The 19,774-nt window shown below is 35.0% G+C and overlaps 1 protein-coding gene across 1 annotated transcript; it reads right to left on the bottom strand.

Annotated features, from left to right (window-relative positions):
* Window positions 1–3,053: 3,053 nt before the first annotated feature.
* On the bottom strand, window positions 3,054–12,081 carry LOC111503891 (uncharacterized). The gene is made up of 4 exons (XM_023158322.2): window positions 11,896–12,081; window positions 8,206–8,735; window positions 5,238–5,605; window positions 3,054–3,495 (listed from the first exon to the last, which is right to left on the bottom strand). The coding sequence occupies exons 1-4, from the start codon at window positions 12,046–12,048 to the stop codon at window positions 3,137–3,139; spliced, it is 1,410 nt and encodes a 469-aa protein (XP_023014090.2). The 5' UTR covers window positions 12,049–12,081; the 3' UTR covers window positions 3,054–3,136.
* Between the last annotated feature and the right edge of the window lie 7,693 nt (window positions 12,082–19,774).

Raw genomic sequence — 19,774 nt, forward strand, 5'->3', positions numbered from 1 at the left:
TTTTCCAACCATCAGGTGTTTTTCACTTATTTATTTGTGCCATTTCGTAGGCCAACGTTCTCAACTCTTTTGTTGACAAACCATAAGTCATTTTACTACATTCTTCAAGATACTCAGCAAGGTCTTGTTCTTGTTGTGTAGTAAATATTTTCCCAACATCATAATGTGGGGTGGTTCTTATATTACCCTCTGGACCTATTTTTGACTTCTTAACGTACCTATGTAGCGTTTGAAATGCAATATTTGTTTCTTTTGCTGCCTCTCGAATAGACATTCTTTGTTCAATAACTAAATTAATAGCTGCAGCCATTTGCTCTGATGACGTTTTCCCAATTTTTCGTTGCATATCTTTTTGCCTTCCCATTTTCGAAGAAAACTAAAAAAAATTAAAACGTGTGAGGCGTCCTATCACCCTATGGTACACAATGAGACATGTCTCACTGTGTACTTCCTTGTAGTGTCTCAGTGTGTACATTTGCAGGTAAAAACTAAAATGGCTATCAAATATTTGAACACAATATAAATCACCTTTAAACTATAAATACTTCTGGTTTGAAAAATTAGCTTTAAAGGTACTTACTCATTAAATTTTCAGAAAAATTTTCTGACATATCAGAAGGTCTTCTTAGTCAACTAGTACGTAACTTTCAATGAAAAAAAATACCAGTTGATCACCTCACAATAACGACTGAACATGAACTAACAGGAGTAAAAGGAAGTGACTGGGTATATAATTATTAACTGACGGTGTTGTCAAACCTCAAAAATCTCAAACTGTTTAGGAAAAAATGGAGGTGTCTCACTGTGTACGCTGTCTCACTGTAACCCACTCTCCCTACAAGTCGAATTGTGCCATATAAATGAAATATTTTCTAACAACGTACTGTGTCGAATTTCTACAGTATTTTTTTTTATTAGTCAGTGGGCTATGTTCGAAGACTGGCAGTAAACAAATCTAAGGAAATGAACTTTAAACCTTCAAGCCAGTCTCGAATATACCTAAACAGTGGGTTAAATGAACAGACGCCTATCAGAAAACAACTACTCCCCTGGCTAATACCACGAAGGGCGTTGGATTATATCCGACAGGCATCAGTGTAGGAATCTTCACAGAAAATTTCCTGCATATGCAATTGGCAATACAACTGAAAGAGTCGATCTTCAATTTCGGAACGGGCACACTTTCATTTCTCTTCCTAAGTTGGAACGAACAACAAAATGTCACTCCATCTAGTGGACGAGGTACTAACCAATTGCATATCCGAAATTTGCCCGTTTCCTCTGAATAAGGAAGAGAAACTTTCTTATTAGTCAATGGGCTATGCTTGATGACTATCTAAAGAAATGAACTTACCTCGTACCTCGTCCACTAGATGGAGTGACATTTTGTTGTTCGCTCCAACTTAGGAAGAGAAATGAAATACTCTGAAAGAATTGCGACTTTCAATTATGGAAGGTCATTGACTTTCGATAATGACCACTATCTTGCACTGACGAGTGGCTAATGAGCTCGAAACCAATCTGCGAGTATGCCTGTTCCAAAATTGAAGCTTTCAGTTGTATTTCCAATTGGATATGCAGGAAATTTTCTGTGAAGATTCCTGCATTGACACCTGTCGGATATAATCCAAAGCCCTTCGTGGTATTAGCCAGGGGAGTGGTTGTTTTCTGATAGGCGTCAGTCCATTCAACCTACTGTTTAAGTATATCCAAGACTGGCTTGAACGTTTGAAGTTCATTTCTTTAGAAGTATTTTTTCTGTTTGACTGGCTCAACAATAAGTATTTGGTGAGCTGAAAAGTATTTGGGCTAACCCTAACCTTCAAAAGATACGTAAACAAATTTCACAGCTGTCGGACTATCAGTTTGTGAGATAGAATATCTTGAGTGAATGAACTTTCATTAGCTTGAAAAAAAATGGATGGAAAGGAATTTCGTGTGTTGATAAAGCATTGCATTTTGGCGAAAAAAAATTCTGTCAAAGCCAAGGCTCGATTTGATTAACATTATTCGAACTTTGCACCAGGAAAATCAACCGCTAAGAAGTTGTTTCATGAGTTTAAACGAGGTGAAAAGAGCACCGAAGACGATGCATGCAGTGGACGCCCCAAAGAGGCTGTTACCGACGAAAACATTCAAGACCACAAAATAATTTTGGATGACTGCAAAGTGAAATTGATCGAGACAGCTGAGGCTCTAAAGATATCGAAGGAATGTATTGGACATATCGTACATGGTTATTTGGGTATGTGATAACTGTGTTCAGAGTGGGTGCCGCGCTAGCTCACATTCGACCGAAAACAACAACGAATTGATGATTCTGAGCAGTATTCGAAGCTGTTCCACCATAAAAAACCCGAATGTATGCAATATGTGTATGTATGCAATATGTGACAATGGATGAAACATGACTCCATCGTTTCACACCAGAATCAAAACAATCATCATCTGAGTGAATTGTACGTGGTAAACCGACTCTAAAGCGTGCAACGACACAACATTTGGCTGCCAAAGTTATAGTATCGGTATTTTTGGATACGCATGGTATAATATTTATCGACTAACTTGAAAAGGGAAAAATCATCAAAAGTGACTAGTACATAGCGTTCATCATTTGAAGGACGAAATCGTGGAAAAACGGCAACATTTGAAAAAAATAAAGTGCTGGTTCATCTAAACAATGCATCGTGTAACAAATCAATAAAAACGATGACAAAATTACATGAATTGGGTTTTTGAGTTGCTTCCTCATCTACCATATTCTCCAGATCTGGCCCCCAGTGTTTTTCTGTTCGCAGACCTCAAAAGAATGTTCACTGGAAAAAATTAAAGGGGCAATCGTCAAAACTGAGGCCTATTTTGAGGCTTGAGAAAAATCGTACTATAAAAATTGTATGACCGCCATAATCGTTGTATCGTCCCCGGAAGCAACTATATTGAATGATAAAATCAAATTTGATCAGAATTTTTTTTCTATGGTAACCTACTACTACTATATGACAAATGTTATGGTGGTATATTTTTCAAACTTCCAACAAAAAAAAACATTCAAGTAATTTGATATCAAAAAATATATTTTTCGTGAAAGTTTAAAGATAATCAAACAACATTACAGTTAGATCCATAACATGTTTATTCACAACAGACAGCTAGACAACTTTTGAATTATTTTGGAAGTGTACATTATCGATACCAGTACCACAGACAAAACGTGGCTGGTTAACGTCAAACAATTCGATGCACTTTTTGCTGCTATGAGTTGTTCCTGCTCGGGGGTGGTTGCAGATAAAAAAGGTAGTCCTTTGTTCTGGCATAGCCACTCCATGCTGATGTTGTCCATACATTTTCCATTCTGCAGCAACATTTTAGTTTTCGCAATCGGCAAATTACAAGTATAGGAGCAATTGTTTTGATTCTCCTCATCTAAAAAAACTTCATAAAAACTTTCTATGGGAGCTGTGTTGTAACCGTGACCAGTTCCTGAAATCAGCCAAGCTGAAAAAAACAGAAGAATGTAGGAAATATCGTTAATAATGAATAAATTTATATTCCATCATCATGCATGAAATGAATGTTATAGAAATAAAATACTTTGTCTAATTTCCACTTATTTAATGTATTGATATTAATACTACCAAGGTTTCGGTTTTTACACCATTCTCAAGTATTCTAACACTGCGGACCTAAGAGAAATATCGGAGTATATATATCCGAGAGTAGGTAATAATACATACACCTATATATATATATATATATATATATATATACGAACATCACGGCTAAGGAGCGAATTTAAAATATTATCATTAGAACAAAGACGCAATTTGTCAGCCCTGATATTCATATATAATATAATTAATAATCGAATTGATTCCCCCGAAATCCTACACGTGATTCCGTTTCATGTCCCTTCACGCCGTACTCGACATACAATTATGATCAATATTTCTTTGTCAATATCTAGCACTAGATCACCTCTCGCAACCATGTTGATATTAGCTAATGAATTCAATGAAATAACGGATATTGATTGGTCTTTACCATATTCCAAATTCCGTAACACAATACTGAATAATATACTAAATATATCTTCGTGAAAATTAAATCTACCTAAATCTGTACCCCAACAGTTCTTATAGTAGGTACGTAATAAAAATATATTTCTCTTTTAAGTTGAATTTACATTGTATATATTGTTAATAATAGGAATCCATGTAATAAAACTTAACAAGTTTGTATGGATCAAATAAATCAATAAATAAATAAATCAAAAGGAGGAAATTCGTGGACATGACACCCAAGAAATATGGAGGCAAACCACGAATTTCTTCCTTTTGATTTATATCATACACACTCAATAATATCTATATCTCTGTATTTATATATATATATATATATATATATATATATATATATATATATATATATATATACCTATATACTTAGAATTCTTGAGAATGGTATAAAAACCGAAACCTTGGTCGTATCAATATATATACATATATATTTTGAATGATGCAACTAATTTTCCTTTATTTTCAGTATTTTAATATTAAATTTCACAAAAACTTCTTCTAGGCCTAGAAGATGACAGTACGACCAGCTGTCGAAAGTGCTGTAGATAATTGATAGAAGATATATAGCTTCAAATCCTTTTTGTGAAATTCAATATTAAAATACATAAATATATATTTTTTGGGAAATGAAATTAATCACTCCTAAAAATATAACCCCTTCAATTCAAATATATATATATATATATATATATATATATATATATATATATATATATATATATATGTATATATATATATATATGTATATATATATATATGTATATATATATATATAAGTATATATATATATGTATATATATATATATATATATATATATATATATATATATATGTATATATATATATATATATATATGTATATATATATATATATATATATATATATATATATGTATATATATATATATATATATATATATATATATATATATATATATATATATATATATATATATATATATATATATATATATATATATATATACATAACATTTCTTTTTCATTTATAAAAAACTTACACACACATCTTTGCAAAGCATTTTTATTGATATTTTTTTCCTTCTTTTTCTAGGTTTCCACGTTTTATATATCCGTGAATAAAATGGTGTTTTATCCGAAAAACTAGTCTCTTTTCAATAACAATATTATGCTCGAACTTACCCGAATTCTCACAGGAACAAAAAATGCTGTTTTCACTCAATATTATATCACTCGCTACAGTCTCGTATGCCTCAAAATCCGGGTTCAAACATCCAGCATCCATAAAGTTAATACAATTTCCTTTAAATTCGTAAATAAACTTCAATCTTCCGAAATTTCTTCCAGATATATCGTCAAGTAGTCCCGGGCTTATTTTTTCCAACGCTCCACTTTTCAGATACTCAAATCTGTTGTCCTGAATGTATACGTTTTGAGATATGAGAGAGATACTATGAGGTTGTAGGATGTTAACGAAATTTTTATAGAAGCTGAAACTTCCTAGTGTACCGTTAATACCGTTTGGAGATATTTCCAAGAATTTGTTTTCTCTGTGAACAAACATAATTAAATCATGCCGTTGGATTGATGAAGTTTTAGAAAGTATTTTGTCAAGATAAGGATGAAATGCGTTTATTATTGAAAAAGTTATAAGAAAATGGAATTTGAAAATCACATACTTTTCAAAAGTTATTAGCTTCTTCTTCAAATTCGAACATATCATTGGATCACGTAGTTTTGACAAAGGTTATGTCAAAATTGTGTTCGTCATTAGAAAATAACATTTCAAAAGTATACCTTTTAATATTTCACCAATTCAATTCTAGAAAATCAATTGGAATTAAGATTATTTATTCTACTGGATTCAGCAGGTTTTGGTTTATCAATAGCCAGAGTGTATTCAAAATTTCTTCTTCATCAATTTCTTCTTCAGTTATGAGTTAAGAATTATTGAAAGACTTCACACGAAATATTTTTCAACCTTTCTTCATTTATAACTTTTTTGTTGGTCATCAAATTTTGATGCAACTGTGGACAGTGATAAAGCAAAATGTACTGAAAACAGTGAAGTGATCTGAATTTTCATGAATGTTCTAACATTGATTTGATAGGATAGTTGAATGATATATTTTTCAAACTTCATTCTCTCATAATTTTTTCAATTACGAACGCAATTTTGACGTGAACTATTTCAGAATATTCAGTACGTGAATCCGATGGTGTGGCCAAAATAAGAAAGGACGTTTAAAGGAAATTGCGGAAAAACGAGTTGTTTCATCAAGACAATGCTCCGTGATACTAATCAGTGGGAATGTTGGCTGTCCTTGTTCATATTTCACTGCCTGAACCACTGTGCATGCTGTTTTTGGCGAGTTCATTGGCTTGGGATGTCGAGGTTGAGCAAACCGACCATCGGATGCCTGCTTCCACGTAGCTATGCTGGATACGGGAATGACAGAATCACTTGCGGTTCTGTTCTTCCCTAACTGAATGACATCCCAACGATGGCTCAATCCTAAAGTGTGTGTATCCGTGCCGAGAGGATGACACTGAGCATATCAGCTGTCTCTACGAAACCTTTGAGATACCGGGCGCCCTCTCGTCGTAGCATCACCTTGTCACGGTAATGCGGGGCTCTGCCGTGATTAACCTTCTTTCCCAAGCTTCTCGTGGGACTTTTAGGGACAGAGTAAACTTAAAAATTCTTTCTGACGCTGAGTCTATAGAAGAGATGGATGTCGAGCCTACGACTCCAACTGACCTCCCTGTAAATTTATTTCAGGAGCGAATCTACAGAGGAGATGGAAGTCGAGTTTACGGCTCCAACTGACCTCTCTGTAAATTTAGTTCAGGAGCGAGTCTACAGAGGAGATGGATGTCGAGTTTACGACTCCAACTGACCTCCCTGTAAATTTAGTTCTGGAGCGAGTCTACAGAGGAGATAGATGTCGAGTTTACGACTCCAACTGACCTCCCTGTAAATTTAGTTCAGGAGCGAGAGCTTCTCAACTCCCCAACTCCTGATCCAATAACTGGACCTCAAAAAAAGTTTGATGGTGCAGCCAGGAAGCGACTGACTCGTCTCCACAAAAGCGGAGTACCTTATAAAACCGCCTTGCACCAAATTCTTGAGCGGCGTACGCAGAATCTGTCTCAGGTGGAGGAACAAACCCCCTATGAGCAGGTTAGCTAACGTTTGCGCTCAAGTGATAATTTACCAAAACCAGAGGCGAAAAAGCGCTGCATGGTTGAATCTAAGGCCTCGTCAGGTGTAGCTGACGTGCAAGAACCCTCATATGGAAAGGTTGTCGCGGGTATCTAGGTGGGAATCTTACACCTTGCACCGACTACCTCATTAACAATGAAACAGCAGAGCATATACTTTGTGCCTGCCCCGTTGGGGACCGAATCAAGTTTTTACAGTTCGACAGAGCCATACTCATACCATCTGACCTGAAAGACCACTCACCATACAAACTAATCGGCTTCCTTAAGAAGCTGGGAATATTTGGTCGAGTGTGAATAGGCTTGAGCCACAATAAACCCTTGCGGGTTGCGGTGGAGGGTCGAATAGACCCACAATTTGGACCTAACCTAACCTAACCTACTAATCAGTGGAAACGATACCAAAATTGCATAAATTGGGCTTCGAATTGTTTCCGCGTCTACCGTATTCTCCAGATCTAACTCACAGCAACTTTTTCTGTTCTCAGATCTCAAAAGAATGCTTGCTGGAAATAAATGAAGGGGTAATCGTACTATGAAAATGGTATCGAAAAATTGAATGGCCGCTTCAATTGTTGTATCGTCTTCGAAGGCAACTAAATTGAATAGTGAAAAAAAAATCTATCTTAGCCTACGCTTACGAACATGGTGCCAAAACTGCCGGAAACTTGTATGAACAATGAACATGATTCTGTCCCTGCTTCAGACGGGTTTTGTGTTCAAACAATAAAAAAAAGCATTAAAAAGCCTCATCAAAATCGAAGCTGTTTTTGATTACTCCTGAAGGTTTCCTGTTACATGTATTCATTCGTGCCACTGATTGTGGCGAAAGAAGTTTTTTAAGACGTCTGGACAAGCATAGATGAATTCTACATTTTCTAAATTTGTACAGAATTACTATGGATGGTAAACACTAATTGCTCACCTGAAAATTGCTATTTTTCCATATATTCTGAATGCAAGGCTCTCAGTATATTCGACGGCACTACTTTCAAAAAAAAAATTTGATGTTGTAGATAGTTTTGTCACAATGGCAGAGCTCTGCAATCTATGAATCGTAACGTTTATGAAGGTGACATTACCAAAATCGTTTGGCATATTGAAGGCATTCGATTGAACGGTGTGTATATTGACATTTTTCACCAGAATGTCGTTGAAATCCTCTTTTGGTTTGAAGCAGTTAATAGTATGCAAACGCTTATCAATTTGGGAAAAAGTAAAACTAGGTATAGTTTCCATATATCCTATATTCTCTAGAACAACTTTCGGTGGCAGTTGAGACTGGTATTGAAGCCTTTCCATGTTCAAGACTCCTATATTATTGATATGTAAGTACTGGATATTTTTCTGTTCACTAGAGCATCGTAATGATATTGTGAGATTTTTGCAATCTCTGATTTTTAAGGTTTCGATATTGAAAGGACTCGCGAATTGGTTTACCATAAAGATCAACCCCTGAAAAAAAAAAGCAAATGTATTAAATGAACAACAATTGAGATAAAGCAGTACATTTTTTGTGTAGGATGTCAACTCGCAAACTATAACCCACAACATTATTCTTTTGTTAGGTAGGAGATGGTTTCAAAAAATATTTCTGTCGTCGTGGTTCAATCCACTACGAGGGGATTACATTTGAATAGGTGTTTCTCCGGGATCTGTTTTAAGCCCACTAGTATTTTTTCAATCTTCATCTAAATAAATGATACCTGAATATCTGCATCATAATTCAGTATGTAATCGAATGTTGATATAAGTAATTCTAGGAAAAACATTGTGTTTTTTCATGAAATAGGTAAATATCATGACAAACTTTTATATCATATGGATTGGGTAATGTAATAAAGGTTCGATTTGACTTAAGTTTGATTTTTTGTCTTCAAGGCTGTTGTATAAAAACGTGTGATTTATTGTAACTCCAGCAGCAATAGTTTTGTTCATTGATATTGCCATTCAAATAAAAATGAATATCAATCGGTAAATTAGAATTTTCACAAAATATTAGAGATGGCAATGAAGAGAAAGGACTTTTTTTACAAATCTATATTTTTCAGTTGAGATGAGTGTCTTCTTCCTATTTGAGATTCTAAGGGTAGCAATTAATCTTCGTAGGGAACTTAAAACTCATGTGGATGAAATTATTTATCATATGTTTATGATTTCTTATATCAATTTATAGAAGGGGTATATTGGGAATGCGAAATTTCCTAATTAACCTAAACAATAACACGTATATTGAGCCTTAAAGTGTACCTCAAACTTTGAAGTGTACCTCGAGGCTCAATATTGGGTCTGATACTCTTCAGTACTCGTATCTCTCAATTATGTGAGCATCTGAAACACGTAACATCACATATTTATGCAGATGATAATCAATTGTACCTGGCTTTCGATGAAAAAGGAAATGCAAGAAGATGGATGAGGATCTTGCAAGACTTGCTGGTTCTGCTCATCTATCAACACCTTCAAATATGAAGCTTTACTTTTTTGTAATGAAAATTGCCAAAAATAGATCCCGACCCATCATTTTTCTTTACAATGAATGAATCCACTCATCGGGCTACTATGAGAATTTAGGCTTATTTATTAATAATTTCCTCCTCTTCATCAAGCACGTATCTCATACAGTAAAAAAAGCGTTTGCAAGTTTGATATTAGTCTATTTTAACAGTCATATTCTGAATAAGGCATGGAAAATTCTGCGAATCACTCGATTTATTCAAGCTGAATTATCGTGATGTTGTCTTTGATTCCGCTGTAAGATACCTCGATAAAAATCGTCTACAAAGAATCCAAAACACTGGTACCTGGCCTACTCCCTCTATCAGAAGATGGATTTCAACATCTACTTATATTAATCGGCTCAGGTGGTTGTCTATGGACAAACAAGGTATTTTCTAAATTTGTACAGAATTACTATGAATGGTGAACGTACTCTACCACAAAATTCTTTTGCCAAAGAAACCTTCATATCTCCATCAGCAGGAGCACGCTGAACGAAAAATATCTGCAAGAATAACCTCTGTAAGACTAACCTCTGTAACGTATCATGCATACATTTCTGTCGAATATAAATCAATATCCAACGTGGTATTACCCAGGGAATTAGTTGTTTTCCGGCAAGCATTTATCAAAACCTACTGTAGAGATGAATATTTCGAGATTCTATTTTAAATATTGATTTTTATACGTTTGCATTTCTCCTCGATACAGTCTGCAGAGTCATTTTAATTTTTATTAGAGTATTAGTATATGGAATGTTTTTTCACAGCTGGAAGCTTTGTTTTCTAGATAAGGCTCTTAGTAGTCAACAATTTTTCTCTCGGACGAAAGTTTCATACATGTATTCGAGCCATGCTAAAGTGGGATATATTCTGCACTGATGAGAGGTAATATTTCGAAAAAGATTTGTGCGTGATCTACTCGATTGTTTTCAAAGTGCTTCTGCTGCTGGATAAACAGGAAACATCTGGGATATTAGCCTTGCAGTCTTCAAACTTGATAAATAACTAGTTTTGATTGATGTTTTGTGTCATATTCATGTTGTTAAATTCTACTATCCTGTTTTTTTCTGTTGGGATTAGTTTCTGCAACTGATCCCATGATATGCTTGCTTGCAATGCAATACTACTAAACATTATGTAACTTACTTTGGCGATCCTACCAATAATGTCGCTCGTATTCTGAAAAGTTTAAATACCAAAGAATTTGACGTAGCCTAAACCCTGATGAAGCATTAGCCTATAGCAGGGCCCCCAAAACCTAATGTAACTAAAAATACCTGCCAAAAACTAAAAATAAATGTGTTCAACTGAACGTAGCCCTTCAGAACGAATGATAATTCTGGTAAATTCATTAATGAAAACAATAAAGATGAACGTCCAGTGACGGAGAAATCGGGAGTAAAAAAGTTCTTGTCCAAAATTCACGAGATCAATCTCAGTTATGACGTATTGCATTTGGAAGAGAAAAGTTTGAAATTCAACCTTTTGGAAAGTTTAGAAATCAATAGAAATTCGAGTCTATTGTTCAATGATCAAGTATGTAGATTTGAATCGTTCGCCTTTATTGGATTCAGTTTGCATCTAGGAAATTGGTACTCGAGATAGATCTCAAAAGTCAGTAAAATGATGGCTCAGGTAAAAATTGTATTTATTGATCTCCAGTCTTATGAGTTTTTCTTAGAAAGGAAAATAATTTAGATAATGGATTTATCATGTGAAAATTCATCAGGCAGTGATAGTTCTAGTGTTTCCAATTATTATAAAAGCACGATACAGAATTTGTACAACAATAAAGTGTTTTTTTTTAAATATGCTATAATTGATTTTTATCAAGTATCTGTCATTTCTATCATATTTTTGTAAAGCAATAAAGTGCGTGATTCCCTACTTTGATTTGAAATCACATGAATATTATATAATGATTTTTGTAGAACATTTGGCTTGATAAAATATTGAAATTGCTTTTTTTGGAATTCACAAAGATTATTTTGAACAAAGCAATATTCAAACAACTACAACAGACTTGACAAAATAATATATTGGACCTTTTGAATAATAACGATCCAGCTGAGAGTTGACAGCTTTGTTTCGAATAATTAACATAATCTACTCACATTTGTATCATTTGGGCACTGAAAAGTGATATCTTTCGTATTAGTGCAACTAAACCCTCCTTCACCACAATTACGAAAAAACACTCTTTTGCTTACGGACAAGTCGAAACATAAAACGAAAAGACAAGACAAAAGAAGTTGATGGTGGCACATGTCGAATGATAGTGATAATTTCAACTATTATCGAATACTTTCATGATCGCAATTATCTGCAAATGTTTGTTAACACCTACTCAAAGTTATTTAATGATAAAACATCCTCTTGTCCTTTTATCATATTGACCGTGACTGTGGCAAATTAGACAACCTCCACACTTGAAATTTCTCTTTTAATGTTACTGCTTGAAAATAATGGATTGAATGGACGTTTAATCAGTTGCCAAATCAGGCTCCTATGTTTACGGTGAAAACTATATGCTATTTCGCAAGTATTGAGGTCTCAGAAGTTAATCAAATCATATCTGCAAGGTGGAACCTAACGAGCTGTTGTTAGGTGTACTGTGAATGAATCATGAATTATCGAGCAAAGTGCCTTCCAAGGATCTATATTCGGGCTGCTTTTTTACTTTCACGAACTCGCATCATTCCACGTGGTGACACATGCGGTTTATACAAATTTCCCTATCACAGAAAAAACACTCCATATATATCAGACAATACCAGTGAATTATAAAGCGAATAAAAATAATCTGAAAGTCAATCAATATAACTGAAGATGTGCTGATGTGAGGATGAAGATCTTCACGTAGAATCTTCTAAAAAAAAATGAATTATTAGGCATCACAGTTGAATACAGACTCACATTTTGACATAGTCTGCAAATGACGTAAAAAACTGTTTTGCGTTAAGCTTCTTGTCAATCTGTTGGGCTGGAAAAATTCGTAGGCTAACATAGGAAAATAAAATTAATAAAATCTGATTTCAATATTAAATACAGTTGCCTTCAAAGGCGACATAACAATTATGGCGATCATACAATTTTTTGACACCATTTTTATAGTACAATTTGTCTTTAGCCTCAAAATATGCCTCAGTTTCGACGATTACTCCTTTATCAGCGGTCAATTTCTTCGAAGTCAACATTTTCTAGAGGTTCGAGAATAGGAAAAAGTCGCTAGGGACCAGATCTGGAGAATACGGTGGATGCGGAAGCAATTCTGCCATCGTTTTCATTGATTTGTGATACGTATTGTCTTGATGAAACAGCATTTTTTTTTCAAATGGGTTGTTTTTTCGCGATTAAGTCCTTCAAACGATCCAGTAACGCTATATATAATAGAAGATGTTGATGGTTTTAACCCTTTCAAGATATCAGATGAATATTATACCATACGCATCACAAAATACTGATAAACTTGCCAACCGACTGTTGCATCTTTGCACGTTTTGGAGTCGGTTCACCACGTGCAGTCCACTTAGATAACGACTATTTTGATTCCAGTGTAAAATTATGGAGTCACCTCTCCTCCATTGTCACATGAACACCTAAGTGGATAAAGGTGTTATGTCACAAAACTGAAGTTTCGAGTAAATAGTAATAGACTATCTTGATTTGGAACTTTTTTGTTCCATTTTTGCTTTTAGCTTGCGGTTTTTATTGAATGGGTATATAATAATTATTTTTATTTCCATAAATTTTGATTTGTAAAACAGTTGTAACTTACGAGAAAAATAGAGTTTTATGTATATAGCACCTTTATTTACCAAACTCGATATTAAAGTGAGGTTTGGTTTATATGGATAGAAGAATCAAGTATACTAATGTTTGTTTATTGCTTTTATAAAAATACACAAAAGCTGGTTATTAAAACATTTAACATGTTTCTCTCTTCTTTTTTGGGTTTTCGATGTTGTTTTTCAAAATGTCCTCGTAAAACCACCTGTATTCCTCCTCAACAAATTTGATTTGCTCTTTTGAATTTTGTAGCTTATCAAGAGTTAAACCGCTGTTTTCTTTGTGGGTCTAGTTGGTTTTACTTCACTTCTGTGAAGTACCTCTTTTATTTGAATCAACTGGACGGAATGGTGTATAATCAAGAAAACATATTATATAATAATAGTAGCCAAATTCGTTCACTTTAATCCATTTTACATCATCCAAAAGGTTAGTTTTGTCATTTAAAGTATTCTTTCACTTTCTAAATAAATATAGTTTATCTGGAATCTCTTCGAAATTATAGAAAAAGTTTTTCATGTTTCCACAAATACTATTTTTTGTACTTGATGATTTCATAATGTCACGATATTGGTTAGGTATGAAAATGGAAAATAACTTTCTCGATACGGCCAAAGTCCCTATCAGAATCAAAATAGCTATGATCTACTTCCGGGAAGTTGTGATCAATTATTTAAAAAAGCAATTTAAAATTAAATAATCATATATTCTTATTCTGTCCGGAACACGAATCAGACCATACAATCAAATGATTTGTTTCTGGATATTCTTTCTTGAGCATTTTACAAAACCGAAAAAGACAACTTGCAATTTTATTGCTGCCTCTATTGGCTACATCCTCAGTCCACGTGAAGAAGTATGATTTCTGTCCCAAATAGGTAATACAGTGTATCCCAGAATTGTATAGCCACATTTGACTTAAATATAATGCTTTTGAGGTTGATAGCTTGGGCAGAAGCATAATTTGTTGCAAATCCATAGTGATATAGACTATGTTTTTGTTGGAAAGTGGGTTTTGCCTTTCAATTTTTCGAGATTCGAAAGCAAAGGTGTAGGTGATCAGCGGTATTTCCACCGGAATCGCATACACTACACGCATCGCTCTTGGGGTGACCAAATTGAAAGTTAAATCTTGTTTTGAATATATGACGATACATTTTGTTCAAATACATGTCTTCAAGTTTTTTTTTACACTCGTTTATGTACATATGGTGTATCTGCGTTACTTTAAGTAACGGGGATAAAATCTGTATGTTTTCATTTGTATTGCATGAATAGTGTTTCTGTGACTTAACACTGTACGTCATTTCTCCTTCGCCAGTAATATAGATACAACTGTTCGTGGGCAATATTTTCATTTTCACAAGTGTTGATCTCATTTTCATCTGCATCATTTTCAATTTCAGAGACATGAACTTCATTCAATTCGTCTACATTATCTGGAGTACTTTCAGTATTAGTTTTTTGTCAAAAAATATTTTTCTTTACATTTTCTCTTCTCAAACAGATGGTATTGTCATTACCTTTTTTATAATCATCATCTAAATCTGAATCTTCACTAGAATAATTCGAATTATCTGAAGGAAAAAATTTGTCACTAGATGATACGCATTCCTGCTCGTCGCTTTCTGCTATATCTAAAATTAAAGGTTCCTTTTAGTACTACCTGGAATGAAATAGTAAAAAATAAACAAACTAACATATCAAGCCTTTTGAAGTGGATGGCTTTTGGGTACTCTCTTGAAAAAGCTGCTCACTATGCTCACTTTTTGTACATTTTTGTTGAATGTTTATAGTATTTGAACTGCATTGTACGTCTACAAACAATAATGTATTGTTTCAAATTATAACACTTGAAAAACTAGATATTCAAAATATTACCTTTCTTCACAGAATTCAACTTTTGATTTTCATACAATATTCTAAGAATACGTTACCTCTACTCTCCATTATATTTAAAATATAAAACACAAATCAACTCACTAATCGTTCAAAATTATGTGGAGATACGATGCACGCAATTTATGAAACATACCCTCAAAAGTGACATGTTACTGCAACTCGTGCTTACCAAACAACCGTACGTTTTTCACGAAATGAAGGTGTTATGTCCTAGATTTGTGACATGACACTTTTATACACTAAACGGTGAGTATGCTATGCGACATACCACTTTTATCAACTGGCAGTTTTTTCAAATATGTAGTTTTATATATGTATCACCTTATAAAAAGTTAGATTAGGACCTGGGCGCTCAAAAAATAAATAAAATCAATTTTTCCAAATATGTCACATAACACCTTTATCCACTTTATTCAACGCATGAATTCGGGTTTCTTAACGTGGAACAGCTTCAAACACCGCTCAGAATCATCAATTTGTTATTGTTTTCGGTCGATTATGAGCTCGCGGGGCAACCATTTTCGCATACAAATATTCTTGCACGATATTTTCAACACGTTCCTTTTATATCTTCAATGCCCTAGCTATCTAGATCAATCACACTTTGCGGTCATTCAAAATTATTTTTTGGACTTTCTTTAGGTTTTTCATCGGTACCAGCGTGGTTCAAACAAAACTGGCAGATATCTCAATCGCCACAAAAGAAGTAACCAGGAAAGAAATTTCTGGCAAAAACATAACAATCTGCAGACAGCAGACAAGCCCTATTAGCCTTGAACAGACAACGTGTTATAGTACTAGAGTGCCACCAAGATTTATCCAAAGCCTCGGTAGATAATAACATTATCCTGAGGTGGATTAAAGGGCACGACAGGAGTAAAGGTAATCTCATTGCCGACTCTTTAGCCAACGAAGCGGCTGGGCTAAGAATTTTAGGACTCAGTGGCATCTACGGCCTGATGACTTCGACAATTGCGGAACTAGCCAAACCTCACATCCATGGTCAATCTCCAAAGAGATGGAATGAAATCAAAGGATGCAATCTTGCCAGGATCACCCTGTACGACTCTGGGAAGCTGGCGCCGAAGAAATATCTGGTTACGACTAGGAAAAATCTACGCTCAACAGTAGGATTTCTGACTGCCGCTGTCAACTAAGGAAACACCTCCACAATATGGGGCTAGTGGACACACCTCTATGCAGGATGTGTGAACAGAAAGATGAAACTGTATGGCATGTCCTATGCGAATGTCCGGAGTTATCGTCAATAAGGTAGTGTGTGTTCGGCGAGTCTTGGCCTACACCTGCCGATATAAAGGAGATGTCTCCCAGAGACTTATCCACCTTCCTGGAAAGGCCAGGATGGACGATGACCTGAGAAGACAACTCCACGGGAGGATGTACAATGGGTCTCATGTGGCTTAAGTGCTGTGGGCCTACACTAACTCTCCATACTCTACAGATACAGATACAAATCAGTAACAGCATCTTTGGAGCATCCATTGCGTGCATCGTGCTCGGTGTAAAGTCCGAATAACGTTTATCAAGCCAAGCCTCGGCTTCAACAGTATTTTTTGCCAAAAAGTAATGCTTTATTAACACACGAAACTTATTTTCGTCCATTTTCTTCAAACTGTTGCTTCACTCAAAATGATCTATCACACAAAGTAATAGTCCGTCAGCTGTGAAAGTTGTACACGTACGTTTTGAATGTTAGTGTCAACTAACAATCATATGGATTTAATACTAGTGGCGCCATCTGTGCATTACACCACGAACTTTTCAGCTCACCTGATATATACTTGATATCTTGTTAAATCTGTAGTATTATTAGTAGTATTATTAACATTTGCGATACGGGATTTCAAAGTGGGGTTTGGGAACCTCCGTGAAAAAAAATCATTTTTCACACGTCAGTAGTTCGACCTGGATGAAGAGAATTATGTAGGAGATCGCACCTTCTAATGGTTACGATTTTCAGAATATATACGAGTATTTATGGATCGTTTAATTTTGTTTATAAAAACAGATCAAGTTTTCATTGAATCATCGAATTAATAACAGCCCAATAAAAAATTGTTTTTGAAAACTTTGTTTACTATAATAATAGCTGGTTTTTGTAGATTTTTGTGTGCTGAATCCAAATCTGGTCTTAGTTTTTCTGTATCACCCATAGTTTTTGAGAATTGAGTTTTTTATATAGTTAAAAATCTGTATAGTATATGGTAAAATCAATGAAACACTATGTTAAATCACTATCATGGTTTTTATTTACAGTAGGTTACTTGAAATAATGTCTTGGTGAAAACGCTCACCTTGCTCCTCACCAGCATCTCCCAAATTTTCCGGGAAATTTTCAAGAAGTGGACTTTCAGGCTCATCAAACATCCTAGTTTCTCAACATGTTAGCTACAAGGGTACGATATTCTGGGTCTTTTGTATTTCCTAAGAATTTCGTAAGAACTTGCTTGGATGACATCCATGCTTTTTTCTCTTGTATGGTCATTGTGGTTTCGAAGTTTACGTCGAACATAATTTTTCGAATGTTGGGTCCTACAAAGACGCCTTCTTCGAATTTAGCCTCTGAAAGGTTTGGAAATTTCTGACAGAGATACTTGAAACAAGGTCCATCTTTACAAACTGTTTCATGAGGCCTAACTTTATATGTAGAGGTAGTAAGAGAATGTTTTTATGATCTACAAGGTTTTTGCGGAGTCACCATATATCATCCCCATGAGCCAAATAGCCAATTTTATTCGACGCTGTCTAAGATTTCCTAGCTCTCTTTCATATGTACAGAATGGCCAACAGTTATACTATTACTATTGTGTAATAAAACAACTTATGAACTAGTTTTGGAAGAATCTCAGAAGCCTCCAGTCTTCCTTTTTGTATTCAACCCCAAACTCTTTGATCAGACCTGAAATCACCTTCTTGTTCAAAAAATTTCTGCTCTCTCTTGCTATACACATATATGCTAGGTACAAATGCCAATAAGTTTTTTTCTTTCAGTCTAGAATCACGCAATTTAGCTTTTCCTTCTGTTAACCAAGTCGTTGAGCTCAATCTGAGTAAACAGTTTAGGCTCTATATCAGAAAACATTTCCGTTTGAACAGAATTCAAATCATTTGGAGGTTCTGGGACCCGCAAATCTACATCGCGCCCTACTTACTGGTCGGATGGCGGAAATCAGGTTAGGGTAGCTTATTACCTTCTTGTTTTTCGAGTTATGGCCAGTAATATCAATACTACAAAAATAGCAATCATCAGTGTGGTTTCTAGGTTGGCCTGTAAATTATCCAACTCACTTGGGAGATTTACTAGTACCTAGTACTAGTACCCAACAACCCTCTACCAGAAAAACTATCTCGGACCGAAAATTTCAAAGGCGATTCTATCTATTTCCAAATATTCTCTGTTGTTTGTTCATTATGTTACTTGTGTTATTTTTTCACTAAATATATAACTTCATCCTTGTTGCATAGTTTTTTCTTTTGTACTATTCAAAAAGTGAAATAAATAGATATTATCATCATTCATGATATTTTTATTACTTTTTTCCCTAAGGTTGCGCTGGTCGAGCTCTATCTCCGAAGCCCCAATGCATTCGGGAAGGTGCGCCAGCATTATCAACCAATGACCACTTCTCACACCGTGATCATTGCCCAAAACAGACGAAGTGAGCCAAGAATGACAGCCTGCTGCATTTGTCCGGCTGAGATATCTGCCTTAGTGCGGCAAGCTAGCATATACTAGTAGTAGCTAGTATATACATCGTCATTTCACCTAAACAACTATATTCACTGAATGGTTTGGATATAGTCTGTGGAGTTCGAAAAAAAAAATCTTGATATTTTATCAGTTTTCCTTCTCTTGGGGCTATATTCGCCGCGCCAAGTGCTAGAAACTCCCAGACAATCATCGCCTTGCCCTAATGGCCGAAAAGAACTACATCAGGCTTATAAGCTTGTATGAGCCTGAGGGTGGGGAATGAATAGTTTCCATAAATTTGACACTTCCCATTTCTTCCAAAGGATTCAATATCCCCGGTGCTGGACATCCTGACAGCAAGTGCATTTGGGTCGCAGGCGCCTCACGGCAGACCCTGCACCTTGTATCAGGAACCTCTATTCCCATCACGCGACTGCGGTAGGCTGAGGTTTTGAAGACACCATCCTGGAAGGTCATGATAAACTCCTAAGTTTCCGACTCCAGTCCACTTGATCTGAGGAAAGCAAAAATCAGGTGCTTTAATGAGCTGAGATATTCAATATTATTGAAGGAGACCTCATGCGTTGTCT

This window comes from Leptinotarsa decemlineata, unplaced genomic scaffold (genome assembly GCF_025532065.1).
Source record: "Leptinotarsa decemlineata unplaced genomic scaffold, Ldec_3_MD MMD2_tig00026336_RagTag_RagTag, whole genome shotgun sequence".
NCBI classification, from domain to species: Eukaryota; Metazoa; Arthropoda; class Insecta; order Coleoptera; family Chrysomelidae; genus Leptinotarsa; species Leptinotarsa decemlineata.